Source organism: Dama dama, chromosome 20 (assembly GCF_033118175.1).
Source record: "Dama dama isolate Ldn47 chromosome 20, ASM3311817v1, whole genome shotgun sequence".
NCBI classification, from domain to species: domain Eukaryota; kingdom Metazoa; phylum Chordata; class Mammalia; order Artiodactyla; family Cervidae; genus Dama; species Dama dama.
In genome coordinates, this window is record NC_083700.1 from 67,318,929 (window position 1) to 67,336,519 (window position 17,591).

A 17,591-nucleotide genomic window follows, 5' to 3' on the forward strand; every position below is an offset into this window, starting at 1 on the left:
AAATTTTTATCTGGTAGAAAGAACAGGAGCCTCTTAAGGCTCTCCTACAGGGGTGTGACAAGATGTAAACAGTAATGGATAAAGGGATCAGTTCAGCTCAGTTCAGTCGCTCAGTCATGTCTGACTCTTTGCCACCCCATGGACTGTGGCACACCAGGCCTCCCTGTCCTTCACCAATTCCTGGAGTTTACTCAAACTTATGTCCATTGAGTCAGTGATGCCATCCAACCATCTCATCCTCTGTCATCCTCTTCTCCTGCCTTCAATCTTTCCCAGCATCAGGGTCTTTCCAAATGAGTCAGCTCTTCACATCAGGTGGCCTAAGTATTGGAGTTTCAGCTTCAGCATCAGTCCTTCCAACGAATATTCAGGACTGATTTCCTTTAGGATAGACTGGTTGGATCTCCTTGCAGTCCAAGAGACTCTCAAGAGTCTTCTCCAATGCCACAGTTCAAAAGCATCAACTCTTTGGCACTCAGCGTTCTTTACAATCCAGCTCTCACATTCATACATGACTACTGAAAAACCATAGCCTTGACTAGACAGACCTTTGTTGGCAAAGGAATGTGTCTGCTTTTAAATATGCTGTCTAGGTTGGTCATAATTTTTCTTCCAAGGAGCAAACATCTTTTAATTTCATGGCTGCAGTCACCATCTGCAGTGATTTTGGAGCCCATGAAAATAAAGTCTCTCACTGTTTCCATTGTTTCCCCATCTATTTGCCATGAAGTGATGGGACCAGATACCATGATCTTAGTTTTCTGAATGTTGAGCTTTAAGCCAACTTTTTCACTCTCCTCTTTCACTTTCATCAAGAGGTTCTTTAGTTCTTCTTCGCTTTCTACCATAAGAATGGTGTCATCTGTATATCTCAGGTTATTGATATTTCTCCCTGCAATCTTGATTCCAGCTTGTGCTTCATCCAGTCCAGTGTTTCTCATGATGTACTCTGCATAAAAGTTAAACAAGCAGGGTGACAATATATAGCCTTGACATACTCCTTTTCCTATTTGGAACCAGTCTGTTGTTCCATGTCCAGTTCTAACTGTGGCTTCCTGACCTGCATACAGATTTCTCAAGAGGCAGGGATGGTGTAAGGCATACAGATTTCCCAAGAGGATAAAGGGATGGTGAAAGAGCGAACAATGGGTTGCTGAAGTTCATTCATGTTTACTGGGTGACGGGAACTGTGAATAAAAGGCCTAAAGATACAAGTTCCTCACCCTTAAGGTACTTAGTCCAAAGAAAGAAACCTTAACAGTTCATTTTAATACAAAGTAGTAAGGGACCATAAGGACATTAGAAATGACTACTCAGACCTATAGAGGGGTGGGAGGTGAGTGATAAGGAGGGTAAAAAGAATACTTTTGGAGGAGATACAATGAATACTCATTGGAGGAGATAAATCTTGAAGGACAAATAAATGAAGAAAGCAGATCTAGGCACAGAAGAATGAAATAGCATTATGCAGGGCAAAGTACTAGCAGTTCAGGTGTCCTTCAGTAAGTCATGTACGACTCTTTGCAACCCCATGGATTGCGGCACGCCAGGCTTCCCTGTCCTTCATCTCCCGGAGTTTGCTCAAATTCATGTCCATTGAGTAGGTGAGGCTATATAACCATCTCATCCTCTGTCACCCCTTCTCCTTTTGCTTCAATCTTTCCCAGCATCAGGGTCTTTTCCAATGAGTCAGCTCTTGGAATCAGGAAGCCAAAGTACTAGAACTCCAGCTTAAGCATCAGTCCTTCCAATGAATATTCAAGGCTGATTTCCTTTAGGACTGACTGGTTTGATCTCCTTGTAGTCCAAAGGACTCTTAAAGAGTCTTCTCTAGCACCACAATTCAAAGGCATCAATGTATTTATTTTTTTTTTAATCAATTAATTAAGTCTAGCCAAGAAGAATGTCTAAGAGATAAGTCCATGCAGGACGGTAAAGGTCAGATCTAAATATAGATCATACAGATCATAGCATTAGCACTGTTGATTTATACAAAACTTACTCTTGACTTAAATTGCCAAATCAGTCTCCACACTGGTGTTAAGGTTTGGTATACTCACCAAATAGCCTATTAAGTCTCCAGTTTAGGGCTTTACCTCTCCCCTGACCTTTACCTTCTTACATGGATTTATCTATTAGACATTCTTCTTGGTAATAAATACCTAAAGCAAAATGTGTCCCAAACAAAATTATTTTCTGTCCACTCTTCAGAACTACTTCTCATCAAGATTATCTAAAAGTGGAACTAGTGGTAAAGAATTCACCGGCCAATGGAAGAGAAAGATGCGGGTTCGATCCCTGGGTTGGGAAGATCCCCTGGAGTAGGGAATGGCAACTCACTCCAGTATTCTTGCCTGGAAAATCCCATGGACAGAGGAGCCTGGAGGCTACAATCTATGGGGTCACAAAAAGTTAGACATGACTGACCACGGTACCTAAAATGAGACTGATGAAACCATTCTTCTCTGTACTTATCACACCATGTTAGAGTACTATATTTAACTCTGTTATATTTTTGAGTCACCTTATTGTGAAGATGAAAAAAATTGGCTCTAATTAGCTTAGAAAAGATAAGATTCACATGATAGCCATAATCAAATACCTGAAGGGTTATATAGGCAAGGGAAAGAATTTGAATTGATAGGAGAAAACTACTGTGAAATTATTCAAACTTACTGAACACCTATTATGGTATCAGGCAGTGAAATGATAAAAAGAAATGACACAATCCTTTTTCTCAGGAGCACATAATCTAGAAAAGCTTTCTGATGGTCAGAGATACTCCCAAATGCAGCTGCTTCAGGAGGCTATGACTCCCAGATACGAAAACATGAGCTAGATGGCCTTTTCACAGATATGTGATAGAGCAAATTCAGATGACACATAAAGTTAACTAGATTACTCTTCTACCTGGAGATTCAAAGATGTTTTCAGCATCATAGCAAAATAAAAAGTATTATACAAATGAACTGTTCAGAAAAAATAACACTTTAAAATACCAAAATTTTAAGTATTGATAACTTTGGGAATTTTTCCCTTGAAATGTGCTATTAGACATTTCTCTGGTTTATAACGTATAGTTTTTAGAGCTTATGAAGTATATGGGTTTGTGTGTTTCTATACAAAATGGATGGTTTTTGTCTTATTTGATGGTCATAGAGTAATTTATGTTTTTTTCGGCAGAAGTCACTTTTGCTTCCATTGCAATTGTGTTCATTACCACACTGTAAGTCAAGAAAATTAGCATTTATTTTTATATAAATATATTAAAATAATATTATTAAAATAATATATTAAAGATTAATTTTCTTGATATTAAGTTAATATTCTTAAAAGAATATATTAAAATATTAAGAGAATGTATTAAAATAATATTCTTTTATTCATAACTATTTATTTATGAAGAATTTATTTTGCATAATTTTATAAATCCTATGACACAATAATACAAATATAACAATACAATTTGGGTAAGGATCTGAGGGTCTACCAGTCTGTTGTGAGCAGGAGTCCAGTTTTATTTGCTGTTTTATTCTAAGTCCACCTGGTACACAGTATTCAAAAATTTAGAAGAATGAGAATAACATTATAAGCTTATTAGTGATGATGCCACCACCTTATTTTTGTAGAGTTTACTAAGCAATTTTGCATTGTTCTCTATTAAATTACTAACTTTTTTTGTCTTACATTCTAAAGTGATTGGAGGTAGTTTATATAAACATGCTTTTTTAAAAATCACAGTGAAGTGAAAGTGAACTAGAAGAATATACTATAACACATGCTTTGAGGTTCAGGTAATTATTAATAGAGGACTATAAAATTGGCTCTATGCTTCCTACTTACCAAAACAAAAAAATACTACCTGTAAGTGTAAACTGGCATATATCAAGGAATTCAGATTATTAAGTGAATGGATGGATGAATGAATGGCAGTTAAAGAGAAACAAAGTTCCCCCTAGTATTAGGTATGAAAGAAATTTCTATATGATATTGCAAAAGGGACACTATATGAAGATTTTCTTATGAAAACATAAGCACTTTATCTTACTGTATCCTTCCAAGATGTTATATGCCCTATTTGCAGAAGAGATTTTGAAGCTAAGTAACTATATAAGATCCTGTTACTACTACATTGCTTGAAGCCAGGTCTTGGGACCTCAACTTCAGCGTTGTTTCAGTTACATTTCAGCTATTAATACTTCCCAGTTCCACTGGAAATGCATGGTTTTATGACAAGAGTCTCCTTTACCACCGTTCGGTTTTTTCAAACATCTCCAAGTTCTCAGACCATGTTTGGGCAAATAAGCTTACTGAAGGTCTTGCCTATGACAAGCTTGTTCCAACAGTCTAATACTTGTTTCTAGCCATCTAATACTGTATATATTTTAGGTATATGCTGTTTAAAAAATTTATCCCAATTTTTGAAAAAGAAATATGGTTTCTTATTATTTTAATACATATATACAATAATACAATTAGTTTTGATTTTTAGAAAATTTTTCTGTACTAAGTGGTATTAAAAAATAATTATACAGCTTGTTGCTCTGTGATAACCTCGGGGGTGGGGTGGAGGGAGTAGGAGGAAGGTCTAAGAGGGAGGGGATATATGTGTTGTGCACATACAGCTGATACACTTCATTATACAGCAGGAACTAACACAACTCCAAGAAAAAAATAATTATAGTGTTACCCTTATTTATTTCTGTTCTCATACCTTCAACAAGAGTATAACTGATCACATGATCTGCTAAGAGATTAAATCCTACAAATATGCCAAAGTAAAACCCAAAGACTTATCTTTTTCTGTATAAATTTTTACCATGACATTATTTTTAAAAGCAACAATCTAAGGAATTTAAATATTCAATAACATGGACTAGTGAAATAATTTATAGTACATCAATTAGATAACATATTATGTAGTAATAAATATCACAGTATTTAAAAGGTAGGGCATAAAAATGCTTATATATTAAAAAAGATATAAAACTGCATATATGACCATAACTGTGAAAAATACATCTATATGTATTAAAAAATCAAAGAGTATACAGTAATACAGTAAGACAGTTATACCAGTTAACTTCATATCTGAGGGATTACAGACATTTTTGTTCTTCATATCTTTCTAAATCTTCTATATCATTTTTATAATCAGAAAAAAATTTTAAATATTAATTTCTAGAAAGTTTAAATAAAACAATAGTACTATAATTTTATAAATATTATTGGGCATTAACTGAAACTTAGCATAAATTAAGCAATACTTTGAATTAATTATACCTATTGATTATTTTCATTTTCACCCTTGGCTTCATATTTTGAGTATATCAATTGCACTAGATACATATTTGAGTATATATTATGAGCTAGAAGAGGGAAAATGTACAGCAAACCTTTATTAATTCAGAGGTCAGAATACATTAGAGACTAGAATGAATATATTTTTACACATATTAAAGGTATGAATAACAAACAAAACTGTCAAAGAAATGTTTAAAATACTTAAATGACTTTCAAAAGACTTTAATATTTTAGAAATACCTATTTATAACTAATAAGATAATAACAAATACTCTTATCAGTGCATTAAGTTCTTCTAACCATCTCTCTAGCTATAATTTTTTAGCTTGTTTCTAACATTTTATACATTACAAGAAAAGAACCTGGATGTTTCACACAATTCTTAGATAATATTGAGATTTAGCCTTCTAAGAAACTTTCATTTGTTAAAACAAATTGACAAGTAGGAAATACATATAAATGCCTTTTATTAGTCTGCCTGAAATTTAGGCCCTGAAATAAACTTAAAACATTTATTTTCAAATATTACTTTCTACTCTTTCAGACTGATTCTCACAAGTAGCTCAAAACTAATAACCATTTACTATGTTTCACAATCAGACCCTAGACTGAAATCTGTTTGACTGATACCCAAAAGAAAGAAAAATTCCTTATGTAAAGTCACTTTCAAAGTAAAAATTCAGTACGCATGTGTGTAAAATGTATGAAAATATCTTTTTTAAAAAAATCCAATTTAAAAATTAGTTGAATAACTCTCAGAAAATTAAATAAAATCTATAACTCTCCTCCTGAAGTCACTCATTCAACAGTTATCTTCTCAGTCATATTAAGTTCTTATTAGTTCAACAAACTATTAGTTCAAACACCTAGAATTATATATTTGATCTCAACTTCCTGACACACAACCACTCAGTTCAAGAGCTCCAGAGTGCTCCATTAAGTAGACATGTCTTGCCTGGAAATAAGTTAAAGGATCATTACGATACTTTTCTGGCATCCTAGAAACATGCTAGAAACATCATAAGTAGGTTTCTTTCTTCTGGAAACAGGCAAGAGAATAATTTTATGACACTTTTTTGGCATCCCAGAAACACTACTGTACTTAAATACGTTGCTTTTGTCTTAATGTGTTATATAGCCCAATGTATATATACAGACTGAAAAGGAAAAAGAGCATGCTTATTCCTTTCTTCTTCTATTTTTATTCCTTTCTTAAATGTGAAATAAAGTAGCTGCTGCATATACTCACACACATTAATGGCTCCTCAGTCATTCTCCCCAAATATTTCTTTTTTTGTTGATCATTTCCAGCAATAATAACAGGCATTTGCTGTCAACCAAAGGAAAGTGACATTAAAAAAGCAAGATATTTTAAAATTAGGTATGTCAATTCTTTGTTTTTGGACTCGCTGCACAGCTGGTGGGGTTTTAGTTTCCCAACCAGGGAATGAACCCAGGCCCTCGGAGCAGTGAAAACTCAAGAGTCGAAACCACTGGACTTTCAGGAAATTCCTAGTAAATTCAAATATAACACTATAATTCAAAACAAGACAACCATTTTTCTCCAAGTGTAAGCCCAAAGAATTGGCCTTTATTCTGCCTCTAAGTCAGAGAGCTAACACCACGAGGATATAAATCTGTTAATCCAAGAATGCACATAAAACTAAGTTATTAGGACTTGTTGGTAATGTAATATGTAAACATCTACTGTAGTAAAATGCACAGGTAAATAATTAAATTTCTAATAAATGACATGGTACATATGGTCAGGTCTCATAAGACTTATTCACTAAACTTCAGCACCGCCAGCAGTGGCAGCAAGTCATCCCAATCCTTCTCCTGAATGACCTTATCTAAGAATTGCCACTGAAGCCACAGCCAAAGTGTACAGTTTCCCCACAAGGACAGGCAGGACTCCAAGTACTAACAACAACAGGGTCAGAACAATCAACTCATGGAGTAAAAATCCAGGCTTCATTATAGAACTTTGTGGTGGTGTTGTTTTTTAGAAGAAAACTGTGTTCTGCCAACTAACCTAGCCTAGCAGTACTTTTTCATTAACAACAGCTCGGTTAGCCAATTAATTTTCTAATAACTTACCCCTAGAGAATTTGCTTCAAGAGCAGTCTGAACCCCTGTACATCCATAAGCCAATTCTTCAGTAATCAAACAGCTATCAAAAATTCCAAGTCCAAGACCTCCTACAATATCAAAATGTTTTAAGAGCCCATTGTAATACATAGCATATCTCAACAGAAATAAACCATATTATTTAAATGACTTGCAATATAACAATTAGGTTAACTTGATCTTAAAAGCAAATTTACAAATACAATATCTATAACATAAGAAACTAAAAGATTTTGGGCCAGTACAGTAACAAAGTATACTCTGTTATATAAAGTTAAATTAGTTTTAAAATTTCAAAAAGCTCTCTTACTATTTGTAATGTGGACCTGTCATCCTGCTTCACCTTGATTTTGTAAAAATTTGATTCAACTTTGCTAAAAGTTTGGCCCTTTGAGGAAAGGAGTGAAAGGAAGTCTCAGTTAAATGTAAAACTGAAAGTAGAATTTAAAAGCAACAACTCAACCAACCTACACAGAGAAGTTAACAAGGATTAAGTTAACATTGTGATCTAATCACTAGGTCTTGTCCGACTCTTAACGACCCCATGGGGTGTAGCCTGCCAGGCTCCTCTGTCCTTGGAATTCTCCAGGGCAGAATATTGGAACGGGTTGCATTTCCTTCTCCAGGGATGTTGCTGACCCACGGATTGAACTTGAGTCTCCAGCATTGTAGGCAGATTCTTTACCATCTGAGCTACCAGGGAAACCCCACTTTGGAACCAGTTATAAAGAAGGAAGAATGCCTCTAATTGTTGAGTACAAGGCTTCTAAAAGCTGGCAAACATTGAAGTCTATACAGGGGCTGCTGCTGCTGCTGCTAAGTCGCTTCAGTCGTGTCCGACTCTGTGTGACCCCACAGACGGCAGCCCACCAGGCTCCGCCGTCCCTGGAATTCTCCAGGCAAGAACAGTGGAGTGGGTTGCCATTTCCTTCTCCAATGCAAGAAAGTGAAAAGTCAAAGTGAAGTCGCCCAGTCGTGTCCCATTCTTTGTGACCCCATGGACTGCAGCCTATCAGGCTCCTCCGTCCACAGGATTTTCCAGGCAAGCGTACTGGAGTCGGTTGCCATTGCCTTCTCCGCTATACAGGGGCACATAGGTACAAAACCATTTAATGGTGACAAATATTTGAAAGAATGACTGAATAGAGTTTTAGAGTTTTCTTGTTCATATGCATGTTAGGATTAAAAATGTAAAGAAAGCTTACCACAACTTTCTGGAATGTGTGTATTCATTAAACCAAGCTCCCAGGCTCTTTTAATTAATGGGACAGGGTACTGAAAGAAATATAATAATAATAGAGAAAGAAAAGTTATATTTAAAATCTACTTATATTTAAAATCTTGTAAAATTTGTCAAAGACTTTCACGCCTTAAAGTGCATATACCTACCTCGCCGGTTTTATCATATTCTGCAGCAACTGGAATTATTTCCTCCCTGGCAAATTTATGAGCAGTAGCTTGAAATTCTTTCTGTTGTTCAGTGAATTCTAAGGGAAAGTCATTTTTAAAATATTTAAATAGGACAATGAGGTGAGAAGATGAAGTCAGTATGTAGATATTTATAATTATAATGGAGACTTTCACCTTTGATAGCCAGAAAGTTAAAATGCAATGTGCTTTCAGACTACTCAAGATTTCACTGTACCACATAATTCAATCTATGTCAATATTAATGCCAAAAAGGTAGGTAAGATTTCTCGCTTTTACAAATGAGTAATAGGTACAAACAAGTTTATCTCTTCCCAGTATTAAAGTAAAAACAATTTTTCTTACTTATTCTTAGCTCTGAAGCAGAATCATCATATGTTTACTAATACTGAAATGAAACTAATATATAACATATATCCTGACCTCAAGAATCAATCTAATTAGGGAGGTTAAGACATGACCAGTGACCATACACCAATAAAACTTGTACAAAATATCACATAAGAATACCATAACTTCAATTTTACTCCTCCTTTAAACTCAGATAACAAGTTTACAAAGGAGCCCAAAGCAACTGACAAAAGTGGTGGGAAGGCGTCTTAAATTAATGAAAGAAATAGGGTGGCTGGACCAAGCACAGAAGCCAGTCACTACTGTATTTTTTTCAATTCACACTAACTTGCAGTTTTATTATAGTTGCATCCAACATTAAAGGATAGGTAAAATTTAAGAGCAATATAGGATGTTTTGGGCAAGAAGAATGAAAGAAAAGGCAGAAAGGTAAGAATGAAAAATAAGAATGTTTAGGACTATAGCAATCATTTGTATAGGGATGTGTGAAATAAAATATAAAAGACATTAGAAATTTGGTATTCAATAGCCTAAGATCAAATCTCTCATTTTACAAATAAAATGCAGAGTTCCAGAGAATATCAAGGAGAGATAAGAAAGCCTTCTTAAATGTACAATGAAAAGTAGAGAAAAACAATATAATAGGAAAGACTAGAGATCTCTTCAAGAAAACTGGATATATCGAGGGAACATGTCATGCAAGGATGGGCATGATAAAGGACAAAAATGGTAAAGACCTAACAGAAGAGGTGGTAAAAATACACAGAAGAATTATACAAAAAAGGTCTTAATGACCCGGATAACCACAATGGTGTGGTCACTCACCTAGAGTCATATATCCTGGAGTGTGAAGCCAAGCAGGCCTTAGGAAGCATTATCACCAACAAAGCTAGTAGAGGTGATGGAATTCCAGCTGAGCAATTTCAAATCCTAAAAAATGATGCTGTTAAAGTGCTGCACTCAATATATCAACAAAATTTGGAAAATTCAGCAGTGGCCACAGGACTGGAAAAGGTCAGTTTTTATTCCAATCCCAAAGAAGGGCAATGTTCAAACTACCATACAATTGCACTCATTCTGCATCCTAGTAAGGTTATGCTCAAAATCCTTCAAGTTAGGCTTCAGCAGTACATGAACTAAGAACTTTCAGATATTCAAGCTGGATTTAGAAAAAGCAGAGGAACCCGAGATCAAATTGCCAACATTCATTGGATCATAGAGAAAGCAAGGGAATTCCAAAAAATATCTACTTCTACTTCATTGACTACACAAACGTCTCTGACTCTGTGGATCACAACACACTGTGGAAAATTCTTAAAGAGACAGGAATATCAGACTACCTTACCTGTCTCCTGAGAAACCTCTATGCAGGTCAAGAAGCAATAGTTAAAACCTTACATGGAACAATGAACTGGTTCCAAATTGAGAAAGGAGTACATCAAGGCTATATATTTTCACTGTGTTTATAACTTATATGCAGAGTACATCATGTGAAATACTGGACTGAAATACTGGCTAGATGAATCCTAAATTGTAATCAAGACTGCAGGGAGAAATATCAACAACCTCAGATATGCAGATGATACCACTCTAATGGTAGAAAGTGAAGACTGACTAAAGAGCCTCTTGATGAGGGTGAAAGAGGAGAGTGAAAAAGCTGGTTTCAAATTCAGCATTCAAAAAATGAAGATCATGGCATCCAGTCCCATCACTTAATGGCAAATAGAAGGGGAAAAAGTAGAAGCAGCAACAGATTTTTTTTCCCCTTGGATTCCACTGCTGACAGTGACTGCAGCCATGAAATTAAAAGATGCTTGCTCCTTGGAAGGAAAGCTATGACAAATCTAGGCAGCATATTAAAAAGCAAAGACATCACTCTGTCCAACAAAGGTCCATCTAGTCAAAGCTATGGTCTTTCCAGTAGTCCTGTATGGATGTGAGAGTCGGACCATACAGAAGGCTGAGTGCTGAAGAACTGGTGCTTTGAATTGTGCTGGAGAAAACTCTTGAAGAGTCCCTTGGAAAGCAAGGAGATCAAGCCAGTCAATCCTAAAGGAAATCAGCCCTGAAAACTCATGGACAGACTGATGCTGAAGATTCAATACTTTGGGATTTGAGGCAAAGAGCTGACTCGCTGGAAAAGAGCTGGATGCTGGGAAAGATTGAAAGCAAAAGAAGAGGGCAGCAGAGGATGAAATGGTTAGATAGCGTTACCAACTCAATGGACAGAAATTCGAGCAAACTCTGGGAGACAGTGAAGGACAGGGAAGCCTGGCATCCTGCAGTCCATGGGCTCAAAAAGAGTCAGACACAACTTAGAGACTGCACAACAACAAGATATCAAGACTGTGAGTGGCTAAGGGTAGGGAAGGCTGGGATCTATTATGTATTGTTTGAGAACATACTTTGATCCCATCACTATATGCTAGGATTTTCCGTATGTCATATAATTTAATCTTCAAATAAACCCTGTGTTACAGACAGGTGCAACTGGTCACAGGTGTTATCACTATTTCTTTACTTGACCTCCACAATCTCCCTCCGAAACACTTGTATTTATCTCATCCTCTGTCACTCACCAAATCACCCCAGATTTCTACTACGAGTCTCTTACTATTGGGTATGAATCTGTATGTGACAAACTGAAACTAAATAGCAATGATACCAAACCTGTGTTAATATTTCAATAAGAAAATAAGAAGATACAGTGTCCCAAACTGCTATCCTCACATTGCTTTGAAATTTTCACTTCATTCTGTTAAAAAAAATTTATATGGATGCTAACAATCCTAAAAAATAAAAACTAAACATATTAACCCTAGGGAGTTTTGAGTTTGCTATTTCTTTCAGGGTATAACTTAATTATCTCAGCTGCCTTTTAACTTTTTTCTGAGACCAAGTGAATTGAGAAAATGGGTTTTTAAACTAGAGAAACAGTAATACTCCTAAAGCAAGAAGTGCTCTAAGGGGCAAAAGATGCTCAAGAAAGGGGTTATTATTTCAAATTCTATGCCTGGGATCTTCATTTTCGGAAGAAAAGGAGAAGGCAAATGTTATTCTGTTTTCCCCCAGCACCACAGGGCTCCCCAATCCCAAGACTAAGAACCACATTTAGCATCAAACTGTTATTCCATATATGATGGCCACTAGACTCTGGCTTATTAGTAGATACCTAGCAATGTGTATCTAATGGTGTTTAAGAAGTATTTGTTGCATTCATTTCTAAGTTGAAGACTATTCACATGGAACAGTGGATCTGTTATTTATTTGGGGTTATATACTTTAAAATGGCAGGAATATATACACATGCTGCTAATACAGATGTATGTATAAGGTACTACTGCTGAAGAAGAAAACAAGATCAAAAAGGATGGGTGTGACTAACAGTGAACAATCTAAGGATGGTGACAGACATTCCTAAGTTTGTTTACAAACATATTCCAGATAATTACATATAAAAAGTGGCATATATAGACTTCTCTGTTGATCCAATAGTTAAGACTCCAGCTTCCACTGCTAGGAATACGGGTTTAATCCCTGGTCGGGGAACTAAGATCCCATATGCCATGTGGCAACCAATAATAAATAAATAATGAGATAGAAAGTCTTTTTTTAAAAGTTTCATATATATAACAAATACAAGTTTAAAGTCAAAACACAAAACAAAATATATACCAAAACTAAATCCTGATCCTGGTTCACGTTGTAGGGCAGTTTTTGTATGTTGTGACCTCCAGTCAAAACGAGAAAGACTTCTCAGTACCTGTAAAGAATAATTTTATTACAATAAATTTTGGAGTTTAAACATCAGTGAAGTAGAATACTGATTAGTATTTACAAGTGAACAGAGCAACTTGTTTGACCATATTCAGGAACACAGTTTAAGTCATTACTTAAATGCCTTCAACCATAATTTGATTTTTGTATTGTCAATTATCAGATGTTTGAACACGTATCATAAAGGAAATTCTTTTTTTAAAAAATGCAATGCAAATAAAACTAATCAGTAGCTTTGCACTACTAAAATGGAATATTTCCAAGACAAATAAGAGTCAGGGGTAGTAGTAGACTTAGAACCACTGTTCCAGAAATCTCACCTTCCAGCACCAGAATACCCTGTAACTGGGGAATTGCAATGGGGGGCAAAAGTAAAATAGTACCACACTACATTCAAGAGTTGCCTCAATCATCAACTTTGGTTCCCTGTCCCTGGTAGCCTCCCAAGAATGTCTCCGGGAATCTTCCCCTTGAAGAACTCCATTTTCTAAGACATCTCACTTTAACAAAACAAATTAGCCTAAAAGCATATATTTTCTGCTGTTGTCTGTAAGTATTCTTAGAATGTTCTGAGCCAAGAGTCAGCACACTATGGTACCCACCAGTCTTGTAAATAAAATTCTGTTGGAACACAGTGAGATCACATTGTCTATTGCTGCTATCACAGCAGAGCTGGGAAACCACACGGTCCACAAAGCCAAAAATATTTACTCTCTTTACAAAAAAGTTTGCTATCCCTATTTTAAACCATTACTCCACTATTTGTCTTAATTTCTGAAATCTACTCCTATTTCTTCAAAAAGATATAGAAAAATATAATCAGATATTACTTTGCAACCTATTTTTATATTCATAGAAAGAAAGGATATAATCAGATATTGTTCCTTTGCAATCTATTTTTATACTCATAACAGTTCAATATACACAAAAAGTAACCACTTGCATTTATTAAAGTTATCAAACTGGAAACCATACTGGAACTGTTGAGTAAATGTTTACAGAGAGCCAAAATTACACAATTTACAGTTTAAAGAATTTGATAGAACTGATTCTACTAAGCTAGACACTGAAAGAAAAGAGAAACTCAACAATCTACTAAAAGATGAAGGACTGAACTTGCTTATGATTTTCAAAATCTGTGAAAAGAAACTGTCCACTTTGTAGATAACAACTTCAACTTGTAAACAGAATTACCTGCATTTAAAGTGACAATACAGACTATCAAATGTATTAATTTAAATAACCCTTTCAATAATAGATTTTATACTACAATTTTTTTTTAAATTACAGAATGTAAAAATTCACATTTTCTTTGTAATTTTCATTAATTTTATTTTGGAGTTAAAACATGGTTTCTCAGGTACTCATTGTCCACCAAACCTATAAGAATAGGTTGTTCAGTCACGTTCCATGTATTAATGCACCGGAATCTTTGAGTCAATCCTAAGACTAAGGAATTATTTTTATTCCTATTTTGTATATGAAGAAACTGGGGTTCAGAAAGGTCAAGTAAAATTGGCCAAGGTCACTCTTCTATTAGGAACCAGGAATATTACCTTAACATTTAGGATCAAGAATTCGTGCCATCAATCACCTTGCTATACTGCTCTTTCAACTCAAGTATCCTAATTGGCTATTAGACTCCATAAAGAAAAAAAAAAAATTGCACAAAAATCAAACTAAAAACCTCTTCTAAATGTGTGTTTAGACAGCACGGCACAAAATCAGACCTCAATATATAAATAGCTTGTTGAGATTTTTGTTGTTGTTGTTGTTGAGATTTTAAATAGGGAATTATCAGTGTATTTAAAATAATTTACAAAAAGTTTACATATGACCCTACAGGAAAACATGTTACATAAAACAAAGTACAAAGGTAGTCACAGCCAGGGAGCATTGTCCACAAACTTGTTTATTAACTTCTTTCTAAACCTGGAAAATGAGGTTAACCTTACTGGGTAACTGTCGAGATGGTCAAAACAATGTCTTGAAAGCAAAACCGTTTATAAATGTTATTAACTCTGGGTTCTCTGCCAGAAAAATGGAATTCAAAACCTCCAAAGGTAGCAACTTCAATCAAGCATTAACTTTGCAATAACAGCACAGCTATAATTGAAAACTTTTGCATATTTCTTAGGAATTAAGAGTTTGAGTTTTATGGGAGTGTCAAAGTGGTGTAAATTTTCTGGATCAGGTTTTTCTGTTATCTATTTCGTCCCTGCAACATCATCTCCCGCCCCTGCCCCGAGATTGAGAAATCCAGGTCTTTTTTCCCCGATATCAGCGTTTAAAATAATTTTTTAAATCCCTTAATTTCTGCCTTCAGCACCCATTAATTTGTATAGCAATGACAAATACTGGGCAATAATCCATTAGAATTACTCTGAACCCGACACTATTTTGGTACAAGACATAACTTTCTCAATTATAAATAACATATAAATGGCAATAATATTTAAGATAGCGAACTATCCAGTACCTGAGACAATTTAAAATCTGTGAGACACTAGAATAAACAGACGGGCCTCAAAGAAAATTCTGCTATGGGATTTTCTTTTCTCCTTTATTTACGTACACAACCTGGAAACGGCTCCCTACATACTGTTAAACCAAATGCTTATTAAAATATATTAAGTATCCTAAGGAGCAGCTGCTCCATTTTCCTTTTCCTCGTTACTTGGCAGGCACCCAAGGTAAAGACTATCTGAATTCTGCACTTTGTAGTATATACATCACAGAAGACTTCCTTCTTAGTGTAGGGACTGAAAGCCAAGAAAGAGTGTCCTCCAAGATAATAAACTAGTTCAGCAAAAACACGGTTGTAATTTTTAGGCCCTGGCCAATTAACAGACGGATTTACTTCGGGATATGACAGGATTCCTCCGGGAAATCTTTGGAATGTTCTCGGGCCAGAGAAAGAAAAGAGAGATTCTGAAAAGGGGACGCCATCTATATACGGGGCAATTGCCAAGGAGATACAGGAAACTGGAAACCCAGAAAGCGTTCTGTCCCACAGAGAGAGGAACGGGTGGGCGCGAAAGCCAGGCGAGGGTCCGGAAGTAAGGAGGGCCAAGGCGCCTGATGATTAGGCTCCTGCCTTATCACAACTTCCCACCCCGCCCGGCCCCCTCCCAAACTCCACAACCTCCACTTCCCACCCCCGCCGAGCCCTACTCTCCTCTCACCCCGCAGCTTCGCCTAAACAGCGCGATCATGGTGACTGCCGGTCCGGTTATGCAGTCTCTAACCCTGTGGTGCCAACTCCTCGGACGCTCCTGGCTAAGGACTCATCTGCCCCCGCCCACATTATGTCCCCGCCCACCCGTAAAAGTTGTGGGCGGGGCCTCAGTTGGAAGGGACTGGAAGGAAAACGAAAGACGAAGGAGGGGGCAGCCTGCGCCGCTTGGTTGAACGCATGCTCAGTCGGCGATGGGCCCCCTTTGCGACCCCCGCCATCTTGGAAGGAGGTCTAATGTCCTCTAGGTGCCTGACGGGACCCAATGAGTTTCCCTGAAAAAGCGTATCTTCCCGTCGGTCCTTTGAGTTCAGTCGACGCGCCCCGTTGGGGGAAGACTGAGTCTGACAGCCGTGGGGAGATAGAACCCGGAGGGCGAACGGTGGCGGAGGCGGGGACTGGGCGGACTGCAGGCGCCCAGCCCGGAGATTAAAGAGTCACGTAGCAGGCCGAGAATCTGAGTGAGAGGGCTTGGCGAGGAACTTGGCAGAAAGGCGTCTGCTGGTTTTCGATCTTGACTTTTATCCGGAGACAGCTTTCAGACTCAAATCGTTTCTGCTTCGAGGGGTCAAAGGGTACTTTTCTCTGAAACACTGGACCCAGAGCAGAAGGATGTTTTGTGGTTTAAATCAAAGAGGAATGTAATCACTTGAGAGATTACAACATTTCTGAATATTCCCAAGGCTATTTATTACTGTGCACGAGTGTGGAAATAAGGGTACAGGATGAACCTGTCTTAAATCTTCTGGCTCAGCCAGTGAAAGTGAATGCCTGTTTAATTCTATTTAGATATGATCTCTGAGATAACCGTGGTGTTACAATGCCCGGCAATTTTTAAACCTGTGTATTTGTGAAAGCTAGTAAAAGCCCAGTGCAAGTCGATGGTATGAATGTTTCCCAGGATTCCTAATACTTTTCATTTCTGTTGGCCCCATCCTAATTTAGGGGGCTTCCCTGATGGCTTAGATGGTAAAGAGTCTGCCTGCAGTGGAAGAGCCCTAGGGTTGGATCCCTGGATTGGAAAGATCCCCTGGAGAAGGGAATGGCTACCCACTCTGGTATTCTTGCCTGGAGAATTCTGTGGACAGAGGAGCCTGACAGGGCTACATCAATGGGGTCTCAAGACGTAGGACATGGCTTAAGGACTAACACTTTCAACTTTCATTCTAATTTAGGCCCTCATCGCTCACCCCTAAATTTTGAAGACCCAATACAGCCTAAATAAATAAATACTTTTTTTAAAAAACGTGTTTCAACAAACTGGGTATAAAGAGAATTATCTCAGCATCATAAAGGCTTTGTTTATCTTTCTAAAATGAAGATCTGAATGTTGCTAATTTTATCATCTTCCCTGTCTTGTTATTTG

At 36.7% G+C, this 17,591-nt stretch overlaps 1 protein-coding gene across 1 annotated transcript in view; it reads right to left on the bottom strand.

The window, feature by feature from the left end:
• ACADM (acyl-CoA dehydrogenase medium chain) overlaps window positions 1-16,295 on the bottom strand; it is a 34,947-nt gene extending 18,652 nt beyond the window's left edge. Inside the window, exons 1-6 of the mRNA XM_061121604.1 lie at window positions 16,176-16,295; window positions 12,889-12,976; window positions 8,824-8,921; window positions 8,640-8,709; window positions 7,405-7,505; window positions 6,554-6,634 (exon numbers count right to left, since the gene is read on the bottom strand). Of these exons, the coding sequence (XP_060977587.1) occupies window positions 6,554-6,634; window positions 7,405-7,505; window positions 8,640-8,709; window positions 8,824-8,921; window positions 12,889-12,976; window positions 16,176-16,205 (468 nt within the window). The 5' untranslated portion in view covers window positions 16,206-16,295. The remainder of the gene's footprint in view (window positions 1-6,553; window positions 6,635-7,404; window positions 7,506-8,639; window positions 8,710-8,823; window positions 8,922-12,888; window positions 12,977-16,175) is intronic.
• Window positions 16,296-17,591: the final 1,296 nt, after the last annotated feature.